Below are 23,862 nucleotides of genomic sequence, written 5' to 3' on the forward strand. Positions count from 1 at the left end.
GATGACATCCAGCCTGAAGACAATGCGCTAACTTCACATACATGTGAATCACCGGAAGATTTCACGGAGGTTCGAAGAGAGTGGAGAAAGTGCAACAGTTCAAAAAGTGCAGCCACTTAATCAAGATCAAACAGATTTATTTCACAAATTCACTGGATCAACAATTTAAAAAGCTTTGAATTTCTCTTTAGATCCGGATAATGGGCCGCTCACCCTTCCTGCCACGGGCTGTTCACTTGTAAGTAGATTCGGGTACTCAAGCATTACGTAGTAGTGACAAGTGGATGCTTGAAACATGTACATATCGTCTAATTAGTGTAATCTTGTCTAGAGTGGAGTGTTCAAGTGTTCCACAAACATATGTTTCCCCCCATTATCTAACCGCGATAAGGGTCCGCGCAACACTTGACAAAATTAAGAGATATATCATATATATGTCAGGCTAAGCTGTCTAAGTGGGAATCCAAGGGACCGGCAATTTTTTCCCTCTTATCCAGGTTTCCCACAGTCACAAAATGTCCCACATAGAGACAGGGCCGTATTTTTCTCCTTCACTGTATGTTAGACTTCGAAAATTTTAGTCTAAAAGGGGCCCAGCGACCGCCCATACAAGCTTCATCTTTCTCCTGTACTGTGTGCCAGACTCCAAAAATTTGGAGCATTTTGAATTTCTTTCTTTCGAAAAAAAAAAAAAAAAAACATAGGTATCGCGCTTGAGAGGATTGCACATGCGACATGTTTGGCAACAATGCCTATTTTTTCGCTGACACATTGATCTGGACACACTATAGATAGGTAAGAGCGTACATTGAAATGGGGGTCTTTTCTGACGAAATTCCTGTGTGCGGAGTCCAGTGTCCAGTATGTAGGACTATTACACCCCAGGTAAGAGCGTAGGAGGTAGTGGGAATCGAACCCACGACCTAGGGCTAAAACAGATTTCGTTCTTGGAATGGCTGGCTTCGCTTTTGGGACGATAAGATCTTAGCAATTACAGTTCCCTCTATCAATGCACAGGTTGTCCTACTATCGAATTATTGACGGGCATTGGTTGTACGACTTTTTGGATCTCTACACTTACACCCTGGGAGTCATGGTAGCAACATTTACCCTATATGTCTTGATCATCCCCTGTCTGTTTGTTTGGCTCGGATATGCACTTCATTTTGAATTTGAAAGGCGTACGACAATGTAGTGTTATAATGCGAAGTCGAGTGATTTGAATGATGAGACTGAGATTGCATTAGGTACAAACTAGGAACTTACCTACTAGTTATTACTCACAAACTAAGTTTCCACTCCAAAAAAAAGAAGGCAGATAAAGGACGAAGAAGACATTTAGGTAGGTAGGTAGCAGTAAAATCCGACCTAACATGGGGCCTAAAGAGTGGTGACACATGGCTCATAAATTGGGAACCACTGACAGAGGGATTTTTTTTGCAAAGGGGAATAAACGAGGGATTTTTTTATCGTTGTCAGTCTAAACGCATTTTAAGAAGTTGCTCATTACGCTGTTCACGCATCGCTAGCTTCTCAATGGTGAAATTGATGAAATTTGTAAACAAAAGAAGAAAAGTTGATAGGCGAGTGATCACATTTTTCAGTTTTCCGGTTGATTTTTCTCATTTTCAGTGGACTTTTCCTTTTAGTTTCTCAAAATGATGTCCACAATTCAAGCCGCCCTGTCTGTGGCAGGGTCCAGAACATCAGGTGCTCCTGTGAGGACTCAGAATGGGTGCAATTGTGGGTAAATGCGTACGTACTGTCTTGTCAAATTATGATTGGAATCATGGAAAAAAACATCAATGTATAACAGATCTAGTTGAAATGTAAAAGCTTACCAAAAGGTCCTTTAACAGGAACTACTGTGCTTGAAGGCTCACCAATCACACAATTATCAGTGCAATTGTGGGTAAATGCGTACGTACTGTCTTGTCGAATTATGATTGGAATCATGGAAAAAACATCAATGTACAACAGATCTAGTTGAAATGTAAAAGCTTACCAAAAGGTCCTTTAACAGGAACTACTGTGCTTGAAGGCTCACCAATCACACAATTATCTGCAACATTTTAAAATGTGTATATGTTTGAACAACAATTTGAACAAAAAAGAACAACAAATACGTAAGTATATGAATAAGAGGGTTCCTTGTATGGAAGAGTGTATCAAGCGATAATTTAAATACCCAGCCAATTTTTTGATCGATAAAATCACTACAAATCATGAGCTGCGCCTCATTCATTAGTTAGGTTCCTATACTTATATCCATTTGAGGCATGTTTTCGAAGCCCCGCCATTTTGAATCAGGATTGAAAGTGGCGATTTCAAGTAGTCTATGATATTTTCAGTACTCTTAAAATAAGTATAATGGTTTGATCTGCAAAAAGATTGGATGTTGGTTGTACTTACATTTCATGAATGCAAGAGAGACCAGACACATGGTGAATATTGTAAAAGTCGAGGAGACAGCATTCATGATGAGTGAATCATAAGTCCAATGAGTTCGATTCTGAAATGAAATTGTAATTGATATAGATCTTCTTAGTGAAAAACTGTGTTTTTAAAAGGTACAATATCATTAGTATGTTAATTAGCCTGCTGTGTTGACACAAATGTGAATGGATGACATAGGTGCTCCAACATTAGTCGGAATTTACCTCATACCTAGGTACTTACTAGACCAAAAAAATTGAAATTATAATAATGACGTAAAAGGATAGTAAAGGTTCCGTTATTGATATCCCTCCTCCCTTACTTAACTTGAGATCTTTGTTGTTGGTGATGTTCGGGTCAAATCTTGTAAGTAACTTTTGGGACACTTTTACTGGGCCAATCCAAGGAGATATGAATTCTCAACTTCAACACCCTGGCTGCCATAGCATATTCTATGGTGTTCACCCACAGACCCCCATGTATAAAAACATCTCCCTTAACATTAGAGACAGCAATATTTCACCCAGAGGCCCCTCTTTCAGTAAACAATTGAAAATACTTAAGTGAACCATGACAGCAAGTGTATTTGTGCTATTAAGCCCAAAGAGGAATCTCCTTGGTGAAATCAAAATTAGGTTTGATAATAAATACAATTATACTTTGTTCCAATGATGCACGATTTAACCTTTCTAAAAATTGCAATCTTTCATTTTATTTCACAGTTATGGCTGCCAGTGCTATTGCCAACATTGTCAAGAGTTCCTTGGGTCCTGTAGGTTTGGATAAAATGCTGGTTGATGATATTGGGGTAAGAGTCACTTACCCATTGCTTTTTTTACTTGAGAGGCAGGAAAAAATTATAGACACAGGCTAACCATCCTCCACCTGAGGAGTGGGATTTCCACCCAATAAAAACCTACATTGAGAATAAACAAACACATTTGGAACCTTTTAAACTTGAACTTTGATTGTGTTGGTTTTTTGACTCGACATGTGGCATTGCATGGAGCCTAAATTACCACATTGCTTGATCAAAGGATTAGAGTAAATTGGTGATGTGATGGAAATTCAATTACCTATTGCTTTTTTTACTTGAGAGGCAGGAAAAAATTATAGACACAGACTAACCATCCTCCACCTGAGGGGTGGGATTTCCACCCAATAAAAACCTATATTGAGAATAAACAAACACATTTGGAACCTTTTAAACTTGAACTTTGATTGTGTTGGTTTTTTAACTCGACATGTGGCATTGCATGGAGCCTAAATTACCACATTGCTTGATCAAAGGATTAGAGTAAATTGGTGATGTGATGGAAATTCAACATCATTCATCTATCTATGGGTACTGGGAATTTTTAAAAGGTCAGCATCCTGCAATGTACTTTTTATTGCCATTTACAATCAATTTACTTCTTAGGCTCAGAGTCACTTACACAGCACTAAACTTTGAATCAATATGATACTCCCCTTCCTGTTATTTGTCTTAATTTGTGACATTTTCCTTTTATTTCAGGATGTAACTTCTGCAATGTACTTTTTATTGCCATTTATAATCAATTTACTTCTTAGACTCAGAGTCACTTACTCAGCACTAAACTTTGAATCAATATGATACTCCCCTTCCTGTTATTTGTCTTAATTTGTGACATTTTCCTTTTATTTCAGGATGTAACTGTCACTAATGATGGTGCCACCATCCTGAGACTCCTAGAAGTTGAACATCCAGCTGCTAGAGTACTGGTAGAGTTGGCTCAACTCCAAGATGAAGAGGTTGGAGATGGCACTACGTCTGTAGTCATAGTAGCAGCCGAGTTACTGAAGAATGCTGATGAGTTAGTCAAGCAGAAGATTCATCCTACATCTGTCATTAGTGGCTACAGATTGGCATGCAAGGAAGCCTGCAAGTATATCCAGCAACAGTTAACAATCAGTGTGGATGAGCTTGGTAAGGAATGTCTGATCAATGCAGCCAAGACATCCATGTCCAGTAAACTGATTGGACCTGATGATAACTTCTTTGCCACCATGGTAGTGGATGCTGCACAGGCAATCAAGATCACTGAGAAGTCAGGCAATGTCACTTATCCTATCAAAGCTATCAACTTACTTAAGGCACATGGTAAAAGTGCCCGTGAAAGTGTTCTAGTACAAGGATATGCCCTCAATTGTACTGTAGCTTCCCAAGCAATGAAAAAGAAAATCACCAATGCTAAGATTGCCTGCCTGGACTTCTCTCTGCAGAAAGCAAAGATGAAGTTGGGAGTGGAGGTTCTTGTGAATGATCCAGAGAAGTTGGATGGGATTAGAGCTCGGGAGAGTGACATTACCAAGGAAAGAATCAACAAGATTCTGGCTACTGGTGCTAATGTTATTCTTGTATCCGGAGGTATTGATGACCTGTGTCTCAAGTATTTTGTAGAAGCTGGAGCAATGGCTGTACGACGGGTTAAGAAAGTAGATTTGAAGAGAATAGCCAAGGCCACAGGAGCTTCATTCCTGACATCCTTGTCTAACATGGAGGGAGAGGAGAGTTTTGAAGCTAGCTCCCTGGGAGAAGCAGCTGAGGTAAGCATAGATATCTAGGTTGTAACAAAACTAGGCTTCAAATGTAAGCAATAGTGTGTGGACCTAATTTAGAAGAAACCAAAACATTTTTTTTTTTTTTTAATACAATTTACAATACAGAGATCTTCTAATCTAAGAAAACTTATAAGAAAAATAAATCGACAAAATCTTTCTCCTTGTCCCTCAGGTTGTACAAACTCAGGTGTGTGATGATGAGCTAATCCTGATCAACGGACCCAAAGCTCGCACTGCCGCCAGTATCATTCTGCGTGGTCCTAATGACTTCTACTGTGATGAAATGGAGCGTTCTATACACGATGCCCTGTGTGTGGTCAAGCGAGTGTTGGAGTCAAAGAATTTGGTAGCCGGGGGAGGAGCAGTGGAAGCAGCCCTGTCCATCTATCTGGAGAACTTTGCCACCACCTTGGTAAGTTATCAACACGTTACATATACATTACATTGAAATGGGGGTCTTTTCTGACGTAATTCCTGTGTCTTGGATTCCAGTATGTAGGACCATTGCAGCCTATCAACACGTTGAATTCATAGTCGTGAAGAAATGCGTAAGAGGTCACTTGAGTAGATGATTATTGATAAGACCATTGCTGATGTATGTGCGTTTGGTTAATCACGGATGAATAGTGGAAATTCATAATGCTATTCCAAATGATTGTTGAATTCATAGTCGTGGAGAAATGCGCAAGAGGTCACTTGAGTAAATGATTATTGATAAGACCATTGCTGATGTATGTGCGTTTGGTTAATCACGGATGAATAGTGGAAATTCATAATGCTATTCCAAATGATTACGTTTAGGTACTTGAAAAACGGGATAGAAAAAGAAGAATTATGTCCCTCCACTAAGATTAAAACGTCTGCACTCAGGCTAAGTAACTTTGTCTGAGCAATCTGATTGGATTATGGTTGACTTTCAAATTCTTAAAATCAGATTGCTTAATCTAATTGGTTTTCCAAGTGAAATCCCAATCGTTTAGGTACTTGAAAAACGGGATAGAAAAAGAAGAATTATGTCCCTCCACTAAGATTAAGACGTCTGCACTCAGGCTGAGTAACTTGGTCTGAGCAATCTGATTGGATTATGGTTGACTTTCAAATTCTTAAAATCAGATTGCTTAATCTAATTGGTTTTCCAAGTGAAATCCCAACCGGAAAGCTTAGCTTGAATGCGTAAAACTAGGGCTGATGATACCCGGGGTTTTTGTTTACTATCTGAAACTGTCACCACTTGGGTTGACTGGGCACGCGGTAAAACCCGGCCAGGAAAGTTGATAGGCGGGACTGTGACAACGGAGGTCCTATCGTCCCGAAATCAACAAGGAAACAGGATGGCATAAAACCTTATATGTAATATCTTTTTAGGATAAAGTTTGGCCCGGGCGGAATAACCCTTCCAAGCTAACAAGGCTGCAGGTTAAATTAACGTTCGAGTAAGACTCGGGTTTTTTTCTGGTAATACCCGGGTAATATTCTGATAAAACCCGGGTCAAATCATCAGCCCTAGATAAACGTAAGCCGTGGACTGTAGACCCGTGTTTAGAACTACTTAGTTTAGAAGTAAATCGTTGCTAGGTTTCGACTGACCCCAGATGATCTTGTTGATACCCCGAGCTCCAAACAGGATTAGGGTTTCTACTATAAGGCAGAGGGCGAACATAACTATCCTCAGGGGCCAGTTGAGCTTGTCAAAGATGGGGTAGATCCAGAGATTCTCCGTCAAGTAAGTGTTGATTAGGCTGAAAAAAAAAATAAAGGAGAGATGTTTGAGTTTCTAACGGAGGGAGGGTCCAAGAAGACAAGTAACAAATGGGTAAATTAGAAGTAGAGCAAATGGTCACGCTAATTCTCGGAGTATTTACTAACAAAACTGGTTCTAAGTCACCTGCATGGTGTACGTAGAAGTACAGGAACGTAAGGTAAAAAAAAAAAAAAAAAAAAAAAACTATTATAAAAGTTTATGCAATATTTTTAAAGGGTTTTCTTCTGGCATATTTCGTCATAAATTGAAAGTGTAAATTTCTTCTTGGAACGGGGGGCATATCTCATCACCCCATGTCAATCGAACAGCTTATCAGTGTCTTTCTTATGTATCAGTGCCTTTCAGTGTCTTTCTTATGTAACAGTGTCTTTCAGTGTCTTTCTTATGTAATAATGTAAGGTAAACATGAAGTCTAATCCGCTCCGCGGTTCATTATGGCACCACAGACACACTTTATCAATCAGTTATGACGAGTAGCAATAATTCAACAATGAACCTTGAATTTCAGCATGCAATTTTTCAATCATTCGTCCATGAAACAACGTTGATTTATTGCAAATTTCAACTCGTGAATACGGATGAGAGAATATAAAATTAATCATTTGTAAATAGCGTGGAGTTCTTTTATTTAATGTAGAAAAATATTGCGCAATATTTTTGATCAGTATACAATAAAAAATAACAAATTCTATGATAACAATAATTCAAATCTTAACTAAAGAGTTATCTTACTGTCTCTTAATTAATAATATAGGTAATATAATAACACAAAAAATATTTATGAAAATGTCGGAATGATTTTGGAGATCAGATAAAAAAAAAAAAAAGAAAGAAAAATGCAAGCTTTGTGATTGAGCAAAAATGGAAAACCCCTCTCCCTTGTCTTTAACTAAAGCTTGTTTTAGCGGTGTCAAAAGGAGTGAATTTCAAAAGTATGGTAGGATATTACAGAGTTCTTAGTTATTTTTGGAGTTCAAAAAGTCCAAGTCAAAGCGCTCAAAGTCCAAGGACTGGAGTCTTCGAGTCCCTTTCACGGTAATTTATTTCCTTATAATTCAAGGTGGTATCTAGAAAAGCCTTTGTAGCTTCAACAAAATTTCACCTTCGTGTAGTTTACTTAGAAGGAGCACTAACTTAATACTAACAAGAGAAATAAAGGAACCTAGAACCCAGTGGCGTAGCGTCCATGTAGGGCGTTTATGGCGGCCATACACTCTAAATTTACTCAAATACCCTTAAATATTGACTTTAAAATAATATTTATGAAGAAGCATGTGCATAACTTATGTAGTAATGTACATGGTGATGGAAATTAGTGCCCTACACGCCTTACACTTGACTTTAGACCACGCTACGCCACTGCTAGAACCAACAGAGTGTATTTGATAGGCATACAGGTTACTACTATCAATTCTACCCCATTTACTTAAAGATGTAACCTATCCCATATAATGAATATTGTATAATGTCAATACTTATAGCACTTAACCAAGTATAGGAAAAACATAAACAAACATATTGGTGCGATATTTTCTTGAATCCAACTGTAATGGGATTAATGTTACAAATGGGTAATGCGAAGGGAGGGTACAAGATAGGTTTTACCCTCTATTCGGCAACAAGCTACTTGCCTACTCATATTAACCTCACCCAGCTTGGGTCAGGGCCAGGAAAAGCCAGCAGCACGTGATTGCCCAGATGATGACTCATCCGGATACCAATCACACGCAACGTTTCTTAATTTTAGTGATATATCACAAAAAGTGGCTCCACGTGCCGTCCCTGGAAACGATTGATATATCAAATCGGCTAAACTTTCTACCACCAGAATAAGTGATCAAGGGACAAATTCTACAAAAAGGCCCTTCCCAGGGCCATCCAACCCACCTTTAAATAGGCCTTTTTCAGGGCCACTCAACTAACCTAGTTTTCTTCCTTTCTGGAGACGAAAAAAAGTGATTTATCAAAGGCTTCATTTATATCTATATCCGGCCCACTTCAACGACCTTCTACCTGGAGACAATCTAGGCGCTTAGCCAAGTTACTTACACGAATAAATACACAGCCATGAATACGGTCAGCACCGACACCGAGTGACTAGTCTTGGGTAGCGTGTGACGCACCAGAATGATCTCAATAACGAGGTTCACCACAATGACAGTGTGCACCGCATGGTTTAACCATGGCGCCATCACTTGGTCGATCACTTTGGGGAACACCAGTTCCCGGTTGTACAGAAACACACTCCAGAAGAATATGGATACGAACTGTGAAATAAACAAAAGGGTTATGGTGGATTTCACCAATGATCAAAAAGGAGTTTTTAATGATCCAAACAGTTTTTAAAAACTCCTCCTTTTCTGGATCACTAAAAACTCCTTCTTGGACGATTAAAAATACTCCCATTAGTGAAATCTCTCACTAAGTCATTAGTCATTAGTGAAATCCACCATTAATGAATTTCAGTGGTGTTAAAGTGCTTAAATGTTAATAATAGTGCTTGTTTATATTGCTCGCGTAGGACTGAAAAATCCCTTTAATACAGCAGTAGGCTACTATTATTATTGTGGTCAGAGTCTCAAATTATATTGAGTTTGAAATTCCATACCTCGGCTAGGATTAAACCCACGCCCTCCTGTTTATCAGGCAAGCGTCTTGACCACTACACCACCTACGACCGATACATGAAAGGTGTTTGGTTGTACAAATTCCTAGGCTACTACGCTGAAACTTGGACTAGGGCGTTAGTAACACCAATATTGCTTTCCACTTTATTTCCAGGATGTTTCATGACCGATACATGAAAGGTGTTTGGTTGTACAAATTCCTAGGCTACTACGCTGAAACTTGGACTAGGGCGTTAGTAACACCAATATTGCTGAGTTTCGTTATCCCATATATTTACGTCTGGATTGCATACAGGATAAATGACGAGCTTCGACCAACAGGTAAGTTCTATACTCCGTGATGGTTCAACCTTTGAAGGGTTTTTCCAGGTTTTATTTGAACGTCGCATTGCTGCACAATCAAAAATTAACCTTTTAAAGTAAATTTGATTGCTTCCTAGCTTTCGTTATGTATTACCTGTGACTATAAGTACTTAAATATAGGATACCTCTAGTCTAGGCTACATGTTCTTGTAAGTTGACCATATTTGGATTTAGTGGGAACGGCTGAAAACCTAAATTTTTCAACTATATAGGTACTCTTATTATAAGTTGAGTATTAGGTTCTTTCAAGATGGGTAATTTAGTCTAAATGTCAGCCGAGTTCTAGAATTTTACTCTCCCTTGAGGATTTGGCTTCAAAAGTGGTAGAAAACCCCTCCGGCATTAACTTTCCCCAGTTCACTTGTGAGCGCACAGCATCGGCAGATTCGGCAGTGTGTCAGGCTAAGTTCCAGTATTTTACTTTTACTCGTAGGTATTTACGAGAGCTTCTAACATTTACCAATCTACTTACCTTAGGTTCCACTTTATTTCCAGGACGTTTCACGACCGATACATGAAAGGTGTTTGGTTGTACAAATTCCTAGGATACTACGCTGAAACTTGGACTAGGACGTTGCTGGCACCAATATTGCTGACATTCGTTATCCCATATATTTACGTCTGGATTGCATACAGGATAAATGACGAGCTTCGACCAACAGGTAAGTTCTATACTCCGTGATGGTTCAACCTTTGAAGGGTTTTTCCAGGTTTTATTTGAACGTCGCATTGCTGCACAATCAAAAATTAACCTTTTAAAGTTGTTGTTGTTGTAGCGGCTTTAGCTTTCGCCGAATGGTGTATGGCAGATACAAAAAGATGTCTTTTCTTTACTCTGCCAACCTTTTAAAGTAAATTTGATTGCTTCCTAGCTTTCGTTATGTATTACCTGTGACTATAAGTACTTAAATATAGGACAGGTTTTATTTGAACGTCGCATTGCTGCACAATCAAAAATTAACCTTTTAAAGTTGTTGTTGTTGTTGTAGCGGCTTTAGCTTTCGCCGAATGGTGTATGGCAGATACAAAAAGATGTCTTTTTTTTACTCTGCCAACCTTTTAAAGTAAATTTGATTGCTTCCTAGCTTTCGTTATGTATTACCTGTGACTATAAGTACTTAAATATAGGATACCTCTAGTCTCTAGTCAACTCTATTGCATAGACTCATTGAGGTAGATAATTAGATATCTGTGAAGACCAAAAAATTAATGGAGAATCGATTGAAATGAATATGTTAACAGCTTGACAGCCCACCTTTTCCATCTCCCAGTGTTCTTCCTGTGGGAATAATTTTCACTCCTCTTCCGTTTGGTTTCAGTCACCAAAGCTAAAAGGAAAACCACGGGGAAAGTTTCAGCCAAGATCAAGAATAAGAAACAGTGAAATTGGAAATTGAAAATCAATCGTGCCGGCAGGCTCACGAACGCCAAGAGTTCGAAGCGCTGACGCGACCCCGCGTGGCTTATAGCCCATATTAACACGAAACAGAGTTTCAAGTTTTTTCGCCATTAAAGTGAACATCGCCTGCTAGAATTCAAAATTTTGGCTCCATCTAAGCCTAAGGTATAGCCAGGGGTTAACTGGTGTCCCCCAAGAGCATTTCTAGAGCAGCGGCTGTCACATTCGCTAAAGATATAATAATTTATTGTGAGAGCTCAAAGATCGACTGAATACAACAAGTCGTATGTATGATTTTGCACAATGTTTTTTTATTTACTTTCTATTGTTTTAATTCTTTTTTGCATGACTTTTTCGAGCAGTGTTCCCTCATTTACTTTCAACTAATTTCACAACATTATGAATTATGAGGTAAAATCAAATAAGTATGTAGTAAGCACGAATGACCTACTTTACGAACGAAACACTTATAGTGCGATAACTGCTGGCGAATAAGATATGAGAGACCGAAACTCAATCCAGTTTCCATCTCGTTTTAAAATCTTTGTAAGTCTTTACACAAGTTACTACACAAACACCTAAAACACACTAACTATAATCTCATTTACAACACAAGACACTTTACACAGATTAAAAGATAGATCCAAATTAAAAAGGGTTTGTACTTAATATCAATGAGTGTGAAAAACAGTCGTTCAAAGTATTGTTTACTCGTACAACCGAGTGAAAGCTTGGATACCTAAAACCTTTTAGGCAAGACAATTCTCTGTCAGAATGAAGAACTTGAAAATGGCAGTAGCTTTCACTCAGATTACACCAAACAGGCTAAATGGGTCCCAAATATCGAAGTACCGCAAATACTTTGCCAATTGGTTCCTTCCCCTATGTGCTGTTTACTACTTATTCCTCCTTTACTACAACTGCACTCACATTTTCAACAACTTGGACAAGATGACTCATGCGGGCATTCCAGATATAAAGAATGCCTTTCGCAAGTGCATCTCATTTCTAAACTGCGTAAGTTTTCACCCTCTTTGAGAGGAAATTGAAATGCATGATTGAAGGTACTTGCCTATACGTGGCGATGTGGACAAGACACTCGCCTGATAAACAGGAGGGCGTGAGTTCAATCCCAGCCGTAAGATTGAATTTCATGCTCACTGGTATCATGATAGGCTTGTATTTTCCTGATCCCGGGTTCAATCCCCGAGTCATGTTTTTCCGATCTTAGCTTAGAATTCGCAGTGCACTCAGACTCTCGTGGAGATCATTCAATTAGTCGAATCGTTTCGATACCCTTAGTCCCTTACCTAGGTATCACATTTGGACCACTATTTTATGTGGTATCTACCGGGTTTGTCCTCAGATTTTACAGGTGGTCGTTTACTTTTCCATCAACATCAACAACATACTCACCTATCTGTTGACAACCAAGTCTCCGCTTGTCAAGAATGTCGTACTTCCCTATGAGAAAATCCTGGAGAAGAATTTTCTGAGTGTAGTGTTCCCACTAAGCTGGGTAAGTATCTGTAGTATTCCCACTAAGCTGGGTAAGTATCTGTAGTATTAATGTTTTCGAGTCTCCGCTTGTCAAGAATGTCGTACTTCCCTATGAGAAAATCCTAGCGAAGAACTTTCTGAGTGTAGTGTTCCCACTAAGCTGGGTAAGTATCTGTAGTATTCCCACTAAGCTGGGTAAGTATCTGTAGTATTCCCACTAAGCTGGGTAAGTATCTGTAGTATTCCCACTAAGCTGGGTAAGTACCTATCTGTAGTATTCCCACTAAGCTGGGTAAGTATCTGTAGTATTCCCACTAAGCTGGGTAAGTATCTGTAGTATTCCCACTAAGCTGGGTAAGTATCTGTAGTATTCCCACTTAGCTGGGTAAGTATAGGTACCTGTAATGTTTTCAATGCCGATGTCGGAAATTGGGTACCGTACCCGACTAAACTTTGACCTCTTTGAAGGTAAGTATACATCTAAATGTGTACCTCTTTAACTTCTGCGGTATTTCTTATCAGTAGGAAAAGTGCCTATTAAAGTACCTACTATGAAAGTATTATTGACCCGACACACCCTACGAAGAGGAAGGGAGATGTGGGAAAAATAAGAGAATTTAGTCATTAGTGGATGTATCAAAATTATCTGTTCTTTCTTTTCTCTTCGGTAAAATTGACACATCCACCAATGATTATATTTTTATGAGCTCTCACATGTAATGCTATAGGTATCCCTTCTTCGCTCTTTGGTAGGTAATTTTGACATCTCCACCAATACCCAATTATATTTTTGTCAGATCTCATTCTCCTATCTCTTCTTTTCTCTTTGGTAATTTTGACACATCCACCAAAAATAAAACTAATTTTTATGAGATTTCATTCTTCCTTATCCCTATCCCTTCTTCGCTCTTCGGTAATTTTGACACATCCACCAATAATCACCTAGGTACCTACATATATATTTTTTAGCAGATTTCATTCTCCTATTCCTTCTTTTCTCTCCAGTAATATTGATACATCCACTAATGACTAAATTTAATTTTCCTTTTCTATCTCCCTTCCTCTCCACAGAGTGTGTGTACTCTGTTCTGGTACGTCTACTATCTAGACCGGGAGCTCATCTATCCCAAAGAGGTGGAAGACCTATTTGCTCCAGCCTGGTACAACCATGGTCTTCACACAATGCCTGTGGTGATTGTACTTCTCCATTTGGCCCTGGTTCAACCCAAGTACAAGCCACTGCCCATGACAACTGCCATGGTTGTTCAGTGCACGATACACGCACTCTATCTAGTCATGTAAGTCATGATCTCATGATTGATCACTCGGTAACTATGAAAAACTTTCCTCCGCGCCGGAAGGCATTTTGTGAAAGGCATTCTTCAATATTTACATGCTGAACATGGACATCCATCCGAATACCAACCATGCGCAACCTTGCTTGCAGGTCAGGGATTTAAAATCTGCCTTGTAAGCGCTAGGCCGCGGGTTCGATTCCCGCTCGGGGCGGATTTTATCCTGAAGGGATAAGGTTCGTTCTCGGAACAGCTTGCTTTCTCCTATCCTGTCTTCCTTCTCTCTTCGATGTCGGGACGATAAGACCTTAGCAGTTACAGTTCCCTCTGTCAAACCTCTTGGAACAAAATGGTAGGTACTATTGCAGTTACCGCGGCGCTGAGTACTGGCTACACAATCTAAATGTGTACCTCTTTAACTTCTGCGGTATTTCTTATCAGTAGGGAAAGTGCCTATTAAAGTACCTACCTACTATGAAAGTATTATTGACCCGACACACCCTACGAAGAGGAAGGGAGATGTGGGAAAAATAAGAGAATTTAGTCATTAGTGGATGTATCAAAATTATCTGTTCTTTCTTTTCTCTTCGGTAAAATTGACACATCCACCAATGATTATATTTTTATGAGCTCTCACATGTAATGCTATAGGTATCCCTTCTTCGCTCTTTGGTAGGTAATTTTGACATCTCCACCAATACCCAATTATATTTTTGTCAGATCTCATTCTCCTATCTCTTCTTTTCTCTTTGGTAATTTTGACACATCCACCAAAAATAAAACTAATTTTTATGAGATTTCATTCTTCCTTATCCCTATCCCTTCTTCGCTCTTCGGTAATTTTGACACATCCACCAATAATCACCTAGGTACCTACATATATATTTTTTAGCAGATTTCATTCTCCTATTCCTTCTTTTCTCTCCAGTAATATTGATACATCCACTAATGACTAAATTTAATTTTCCTTTTCTATCTCCCTTCCTCTCCACAGAGTGTGTGTACTCTGTTCTGGTACGTCTACTATCTAGACCGGGAGCTCATCTATCCCAAAGAGGTGGAAGACCTATTTGCTCCAGCCTGGTACAACCATGGTCTTCACACAATGCCTGTGGTGATTGTACTTCTCCATTTGGCCCTGGTTCAACCCAAGTACAAGCCACTGCCCATGACAACTGCCATGGTTGTTCAGTGCACGATACACGCACTCTATCTAGTCATGTAAGTCATGATCTCATGATTGATCACTCGGTAACTATGAAAAACTTTCCTCCGCGCCGGAAGGCATTTTGTGAAAGGCATTCTTCAATATTTACATGCTGAACATGGACATCCATCCGAATACCAACCATGCGCAACCTTGCTTGCAGGTCAGGGATTTAAAATCTGCCTTGTAAGCGCTAGGCCGCGGGTTCGATTCCCGCTCGGGGCGGATTTTATCCTGAAGGGATAAGGTTCGTTCTCGGAACAGCTAGAAAAAGTTCAATTTTTAATCCTTGTGAAGTGTCCAAGGGTGAATTTCTGGTTTCATCTTGTCCATGAACGCTTAAATAATTAGTGGATGCCGTATCACCGTTGTTTTCTAATTAGGTTTACTTGAGAGACAGATTCAAAGATACAGATGTAAAGAGTCAACCCAAGGATGCTACCTAGGTGTTGGATGACTCGTACAAACAATATTTCTTTTTCAGTTGTTTAGGGGATATGCTTTCGAATTTATTTAGAGTCTACTGAAATATTTCCATAAAATAAGTTGCATTTTATTAGTGGACCCAATTTTGATTCCACCAAGGAGATTATGATTTCTCAACTTCAACACCCTGGCTGCCATAGCATATTCTATGGTGTTCACCCACAGACCCCCATGTTTAAAAACATCTCCCTTAACATGAGAGACAGCAATATTTCACTCAGAGGCCCCTCTTTCAGTAAACAATTGAAAATACATAAGTGGACCATAACAGCAAGTGTGTTCATACTATTAAGCCCAAAGAGGAGTCTCCTTGGTGAAATCAAAATTAGGTCTGATAATAAATACAATGGGGCTCAACCACTTTTTTTTTCTTCGCTGATAAAGGAAGTTCGAAACTTCGTTTGAAATTTTCGAATTTTGAAACGCACAAAATTTTTGCGGGCAGCCATTTTTTCGTGATGTGACGTCAGTTCTGCGAGGTCCGGATAGATGTCAGTTCAACATTATTTTTTTTGCGACCTTTGAGCGACATTTTAGGGGATTTAGGGACCGTTTTGGATGTTTTGAGTGCGCCAATGCACTTTTTGGGTACTTTTACATTGGAATAGGACTCTACCTCGAAAATAATTGTCATTTGGTTGAGCCCCATTATACTTTGTTCCAATGATGCATGATTTAACCTTTCTAAAAATTGCAATCTTTCATTTTATTTCACAGTTATGGCTGCCAGTGCTATTGCCAACATTGTCAAGAGTTCCTTTTTTAAAAGGTACAATATCATTAGTATGTTAATTAGCCTGCTGTGTTGACACAAATGTGAATAGATGACATAGGTGCTCCAACATTAGTCGGAATTTACCTAATTTTTCGAAAACAAAAAATACCTAGATACTTACTAGACCAAAAAATTGAAATTATAATAATGACGTAAAAGGATAGTAAAGGTTCCGTTATTGATATCCCTTCTCCCTTACTTAACTTGAGATCTTTGTTGTTGGTGATGTTCGGGTCAAATCTTGTAAGTAACTTTTGGGACACTTTTACTGGGCCAATTGACTTGAAACTTGGTACACTTATGTATCTTGGAGGGTCTTGACGTATTTTTGAAACTTGGTACACTTCTGTATCTTGGATGACAATAGGAAATTCTATGAATAAAATCGGTTCTTGGTAAAATCACGTTTTTAAAGATTTTCCCCTTGTTTTTGATTTTCCTTACAGAACTCTCGAGAGCAGCTTGCCATTGCCGAGTTTGCTCGCTCCTTGCTCGTCATACCTAAAACTTTGGCGGTAAATGCGGCCCAAGACTCCACTGACCTCGTCGCCAAGTTGAGAGCTTACCACAACTCCAGTCAGACCAAAAAGGACAAGGTGGATCTCAAGTGGTAAGTGAATTGTGTCAAGCATTAATGTTTGTTACAAATGACTTTCTTCTATTAATTTTCATGACTTGTGTTGGTTCGAACCTCCAAATATGAAACCACTACGCTACTGAGGTTGGGGGTAAATCTACATTTTTTCCCTGTCTACATCTAAGAATATCGGTAAATATTTCACCCAAAACTTTTACGTGGTAGTGTAAAAGCTTTTTGTGTAACTCCCCGCTTTGCGCGCTTCTCCTGAGGGCAAGTGAAAGCCCGTTTTAGAAATCTCCAAAAAGCAAATTCCTAAATTAAATGCATAGGATTGGGTACCAGTTCCCACTTGTCGTGAGTTTCATCCGATTTTTTCCTCCCGACTATCCTGTAGGCAATGTAATTAAAAAGAGTCCTACTACACACGACACGATTTTTTCCCAACAACACAAAATGTCCTCGTAGGCAATGTAATTTTAAATGAGTGTTCCTACTACCTAAGACACGATTTTTCCGAACAAGTGTGATCGGGCCTTGACCGTGTATTTTCCTTCATAGGGTTGGACTCGACCTGTTGGAAGGTGTAGTGCGCGACAACAAGAAGGCTGGTGTTCTAGAACCTGCCATGTCCAAGATCAAATCACTCAAGTTTGCCACAGAGGCTGCCATCACCATTCTTCGTATTGATGATATGATCAAGTTGGATCCCGAACAGCAAGGCGGAAGGTCCTACAAGAATGCTTACGACAGTGGAGAGCTGGATTGTTGATGAGGTATTTAGAGAGGGGTTAGGAGGAGTATTAAAAGGAAGGCTTTATGGTCTCTTGGATGACACAGTCATGGGAATTCGCTTGTTCAACCAACTGTTCCATCTTTTCGGGACATTCTTCGGTTTAACTTACTGTTGAGGATCTTTTACATTCGGGGGTATTTTGCAAAATGGAATTGTTTTGTACTTACTCTACGGGTATGCCCATTAAGGATTTTGTTTCATCTTCCAAGACAGTATTTTCATTTTTATCTTTTCCCTGAGATTTTCAAAATTTTTAACCCCTTGTTGGGGCCAGAGGTCTTCTTTTAATGAAATTTCCTTGGACCTCACTATGTCTTCAATGCCACTTTCTCTTTCATCTTAATTTTATTTTTTATTGTTTGTGTGTTGGTAAAACTCGAGCAAGTGTTTTTGCGCTGATTGGGGTTACCAATTGGCCCATTTTTACTTGCTAGGGGTTTACCGGGCAGAACTTTTCGGAAATGCCGAATGGAATCTTAAAGCTTGATTTATACTAATCCGATATCCGTCATGTTACAAATACCAATATTTTATTAAACTATCAGAGTAGAGCGTTTTCGAAAGTTACCAAATGCTCTTCTCTCATTGGTTAACGAATTATCGGTATCGTTTTCCATATTGCTCTAGTTTAAATCAGGCTAAACACAGCGACTATCTTCATCCTCATTCAATGGAGAAAGCAATTTCTTCTGTTCTTTTTTGTTTGCCAAGCTCATTTTTGTTAACTAACATTTATTTTATACTCTCCTATCAGTCCTGTATGTATTTTGTTTTGAACGATAGAACTAGAACAAGGCGGTAACGTTTAAATATTGAGTGTAAAGCACATGTCGAAATGTTCTCTGAAGTTATCTAGAACTTGATGAATGTTTCCCAAGCTCATTTTTGTTAACTAACATTAATTTTATACTCTCCCATCAGTCCTGTACGTATTTTGTTTTGAACAATAGAACTAGAACAAGGCGGTAACGTTTAAATATTGAGTGTAAAGCACATGTCGAAATGTTCTCTGAAGTTATCTAGAACTTGATGAATATGCTGAGTTACTATTTTCTTCATAGAAGGTTAGCATGGGGTTTATAAATTTATTCCTTCTTGTACTATTATGTACCTGGTGGTATCCAAGTTCAAAAGTTTAAAGGGAATTACACATTGCGATGTTGTTTATATCATATGTGATAATGTGAGTACCTTTAACTTCCCATCTATCAGGACTGAATTTGATTTCCATACGTTTATATTACCTCCCGTGATTTTGCTTTGTACACATTATATTAACACTATTTTTTATGATAACACTTTTCAAGATTTTGTTTATTTTTTATCAAGGATTCCTCTTTGTTTGAATTCCAGGTGAACTACTGTAAGGATTTTTGTAAAACGTTCTTTCTCCTCCTGTCCTCTCTCTCCCAGAACATAATATATATATTAATTAAAGAATTTTCCATAAATTCGCTCTTTAAAACTGACGTAACTTACCTGTATACGCTACTTCAACTCAGTGAATTTTGAAATCCGATGAAAGGAAATAGCCTTGTGTCTTCTTTTTGACCAGACCTTAGGTTCGCCAGATCTTTTCCTATGGTTTTTTTCGTTTCTTACTACCGTCTGATGGGTGTTTCCTTTTGAATGCACGTAAATACTGATTCTAGTACTGGATCTTTATACTTTTTACGTTTCTGCTGAAAACACTCGTAAACGTAAATACTTTGTTTGTGTAGGTGTCACCAGAATTGAGCACATAAACTGGTGTTATCTAAAGAGGAGTCATGACAATTAATATTAATTACCTATGTAGATGTGAGTAAGTGAAAAGTGATGACTGGAAAATATTGCATTAATGCGAAGGTATGACGGGGGTTTTATGCTCCATTCGGTGACAAGCTGCCCGCCCGCCCACTCAGCCAGCCTGAGAGGGGCCGAGATAACCTAGCTCATGTAGCAATGAAATAGCTGGTACATTTGACTTGTAAAGCGGGTGGGGAATCAGAAAGAGTTCTAGGTAACGACATATGTAAATGTTGCAGTGTTACAGTTAGGTAAACACATCAGAAAATTCATACATATTTCGATGACGTACTTAAATCATACTAAAAACTGAAATTTAACTATTAGAGGAGTGGCTGAAATAATATCGAAAGATAAAATTTTCCAACAGTTCTAAAACATTATTCGTGTGACTGAATAACTGGTTAACTTTTTTAAGGAAAAAATCTGGTGTGAACATCACACGACTTTCTATTACATTTGCGGAATACGTATTTGGAAAATAATAATAATAATAATAAAATGAAAATTTTTCCAAGTCCCGAGAATGAGCCGCCTACGGCGGCCAATTTTTGGTCGAAAATTTCCTATCTTAAAATACTCCCCATGTAATGAGAGACTATTTAAAAGTGTCCAAAAATTACCAAATTTCTAACAAATTTCATTTCATCGCTCTATGACAAACCGTTCTTGAGATATTTTGTTCACAACTTTCTAATTTTTCCCATTTAAACCTGTAGTACGTACAGACCATGGGCTAAAAACCACTTTTTTGACATCAGGGGATCCCAAAACGGATATTTCCAACCATTTCCCGATTTTGAAAAAGGTACTCTTTATTCGTAAGAACTGCCATTTGAAGACTACAAATATTGGTTCGTTCTTTTTACTTTCCTTATTTCTAAGGTAAAGTTGGTAAAGAAATAAATAGAATACAAAATTCATCCATGATCTATTTATTTCACGCTTGGTGGTTATGGTTATTGATACCACAAGAGGATTTTTTCTTTGAAGATGGAAATCAAATAGTAACAAAAGCGATTTTGTTGAGATTCAATTTTATTTTCCTACCAAATAAATTAACAATAAAAAAACCAACATAAAATAAATAAAATTAAATGAAAACTAGGTTGCACTTATCTTAAATTCTAATAGTATGGTCGCGGATAGTAACAATACTATCCCCCTTGATAAATATCTGTAAAGATAGGTACTTACAGTAAATTAGAATATCAACTTATGATCTAAAAGATCCCTAGATTTTTCGTTAAAATTAAAACATATTCCCTGATAATGTGAATTATTGTCATGGTACCAGACATTGGAGTCAGTGTCAAAATATTTGGTTTGTTTTTATTTTGTGGTAACTACACATTTAAAGTGACTAGAATCTAAACCAAATCTATAAATAGGTACACGTGACTTGAGTGGGTACGTACCACAAGTATTTTGCTACAGCAAAATATAAAAATGTGGTATTGAAAAATATTCGTGGTATGTACAAACAAAAACAAATAATTAAGGACAAATAGATTAAATTAAAAGAATGGTGTTTATAAAACCCTTTTCCGGAACACAAACCATATTTTAATTAAAAAAGAAAATGGTTTTAGTAGAAAATTATTAGTAACAGACCAAGTTTCAACAGAGCTTCTCTTCACCTTTACAAAAGGGAAATTTTATACAACAAATATGGCGTCTTATCGTATACAAACATACGTACCTCCTCCAAAACAAAAAGCTAAAACCACACGCTGCGATTTTCCTGTACGATAAATCGTGTGTGTGGACATGATCTGATCGTAAGAAAAATCGTAATATCGAACATAATATCGGTTAGCACTTAAAATAACTCTATTTTCTGAGAATCGTTTAGGGGCAAACTGAAATCATAAGAGAAAACATTAGTGACTTCAATTTTGATCAAATTTGGCCAACACAGGTTCGCCTATATTTGTTCTGGGCCTTGGGGGTTAGTGTCTTGGAAAGTTCTGCAGTTCACTGAACCACCAGTTAATTGGGAACATAAATTACCCACGAATTACTATATGGGACTATTCGGACGGTAATATTAGCCTAACAGGAGATAATTTTAGCTGTCTGAACCCATAATGCTCCTCCTCTTTGGTATCTAATTACTAATTAGATGAAAAATTACCTACAATAGATACCTACAGTTTGTATACTCGTGTCGTGCAGGGAAAATATACCTAGGTACCTACGACTCATTATCTACATCTACAATGACATTGAAAATATTTGAAAATTAAAAGTAATCATTAACGTGTTCTACCGAAAACATAATCAATTATAGACACATCAAGTGGACATAGTAGTCATACCAACCGGCGGAAAACAGGAAACAGTTTGTATAGTTGAATCAGTCATTTACGAGTAGGTAGGTATTTTCAGAATTTTCCCCCCTTCAAAATCGAGATATTGATACCAGTAGAAAGAGGATATGAAAAAACATCGTTTTCTCTCATTTATTTCAGAAAAGAAAAGGTTTTTTCGTAAAAGGATCGGCAAGCAAGCGAGCGCGTTACCACTGGTCTAACCGTGTTCCTTATCCTAAAAGGATCGGAAAGACAATCCCTAAAGGATCCTTTAAGGATTGCCTTTCGACACAAAAAATTAATAACTTACGAAGTTCCAGTTGGTCAGAAATCTCAAGTGTAGCTTCTGGATGGCTTTGATCAAGGGGTCATCGTTTACTTGGAATCTTATCTGCGTTAAAGGATCCTTTAAGGATTGCCTTTCGTCACAAAAAATTAATAACTCACGAAGTTCCAGTTGGTCAGAAATCTCAAGTGTAGCTTCTGGATGGCTTTGATCAAGGGGTCATCGTTTACTTGGAATCTTATCTGCGAGAGACAATACAGCACGAACACCTGATAGCAGGAGACTGCTATGTGGAACCCTAGCTTCAGCATTCTGAAACCAAAACAGACAAAAAATGGTCATGCGAAATAGTGGATAAAAGAAACTAGCTCGAGATCAATAATCATTACTTGAATAGGCACTTGAAAAATAAATAAATAAAAAAAAGGATTAACGTCACTGTATAAATATAAATGAAAAGGTTTTCAGTGACAAGGATTTTAATCTCCATTCGGTGGCAAGCTACCGGCCTAATCACACTAAAATTACCCAGACTGAGTGGGGCCAGGAAAAGCCCACAGAACGCAATAGCCCAGACGGTCACCCATCCAGACAACAACCACGCGCAATGTTAACTTTAGTTTTGGGAACTGGTGCATTGAACGTTCTATTGCCGCGCCGCTGGCCAATTTAAGATCGTGTTAGTATGAGCCAAATCTAGCAAAACTAACTTTCGAGGCACTTTTGGGGCCGGTTGACTTGGACCTGGAGCAGATGGACTTGAAACTTGATGTACATTTTGGGAGACAATAGAATATTCCATTATTATTTATTTTAATTTAACATTTTTTTAACAAAAATTTCAAAATTTTTACACATTAAAAAAAAAATAAAATAAAAAAAATGGAGGTTGTATAAGGAGACTCTGGTCGTGGTCAAACCTTGAGCTTGTGTGAAACACTAGGAGTGATCCAACAGGTTTGGTGTTCGGCTTAAGTACTGCGTACGACTCTAGGCCTAGGTTAAGGAAAACAACTATACTTAACTACAAATTAATTAAAGACAGATTTAATAAAAACGATGGAAAATTTATGAGATGTAAATCTATACAATTACTGATGTTTCTGAGTAGCCTCTTCATAGTTTTCATACATGTAACCCTGAACTTTATTAATAGCTACAGATCTCTGCCTAATGCCTAGGTACTTAAGTGGGTAGGTAGGCAGCAATTAGACCCTACCCAGTACGATCCAAATTACCGGTATCTAGGTATAAAAACTGGAAGACTAGTAAATGAAAAGCTATTTTTAACCAAAAACAACGTAAACTGAATTAATGAAAATTAATAAAAAAGAATGAAGAAATCATCCATTATCTACACCTATTAATTTAGAATAACTTATAAGCCAGGTTCCTTTCATTCCTATAGGAATACACATGCATAGATTTTACCTCGTATTCCTTTAAGAATGTGAATTGTACATAACTATGCAATCAGGCTTGTACCTCACGTAGGTACCAACTTGAGCATTTGTTCATTTTTATTCACTCGTATGTAGGTCTAGGTACATAGGTTTGTACATACGATAGGTACGTAAAGTACGTTTTGTAGATATCGTACATTTCAATCCACCAAATATTGATAAGGTTTGATAAAATATATCTGCAAAACTCAATAAATTCTTAAA

The 23,862-nt window shown here is 38.0% G+C and overlaps 1 protein-coding gene and 1 long non-coding RNA gene across 2 annotated transcripts; one reads left to right on the forward strand and one right to left on the reverse strand.

Annotated features, from left to right (window-relative positions):
- Positions 1-1,048: 1,048 nt before the first annotated feature.
- Positions 1,049-18,518, forward strand: LOC103525019 (T-complex protein 1 subunit alpha). Its single transcript, XM_008490066.3, has 7 exons — positions 1,049-1,247; positions 1,633-1,734; positions 3,159-3,244; positions 4,105-5,004; positions 5,192-5,431; positions 16,880-17,043; positions 17,572-18,518. The coding sequence occupies exons 2-7, from the start codon at positions 1,659-1,661 to the stop codon at positions 17,780-17,782; spliced, it is 1,677 nt and encodes a 558-aa protein (XP_008488288.1). The 5' UTR covers positions 1,049-1,247; positions 1,633-1,658; the 3' UTR covers positions 17,783-18,518.
- LOC108254625 lies at positions 1,908-19,600 on the reverse strand. The gene is made up of 3 exons (XR_001809925.2): positions 19,286-19,600; positions 2,413-2,512; positions 1,908-2,062 (listed from the first exon to the last, which is right to left on the reverse strand). It is a non-coding gene; the product is annotated as an uncharacterized LOC108254625 (long non-coding RNA).
- Positions 19,601-23,862: the final 4,262 nt, after the last annotated feature.

Source organism: Diaphorina citri, unplaced genomic scaffold, assembly GCF_000475195.1.
Source record: "Diaphorina citri unplaced genomic scaffold, Diaci psyllid genome assembly version 1.1 scaffold133, whole genome shotgun sequence".
NCBI lineage: Eukaryota > Metazoa > Arthropoda > Insecta > Hemiptera > Psyllidae > Diaphorina > Diaphorina citri.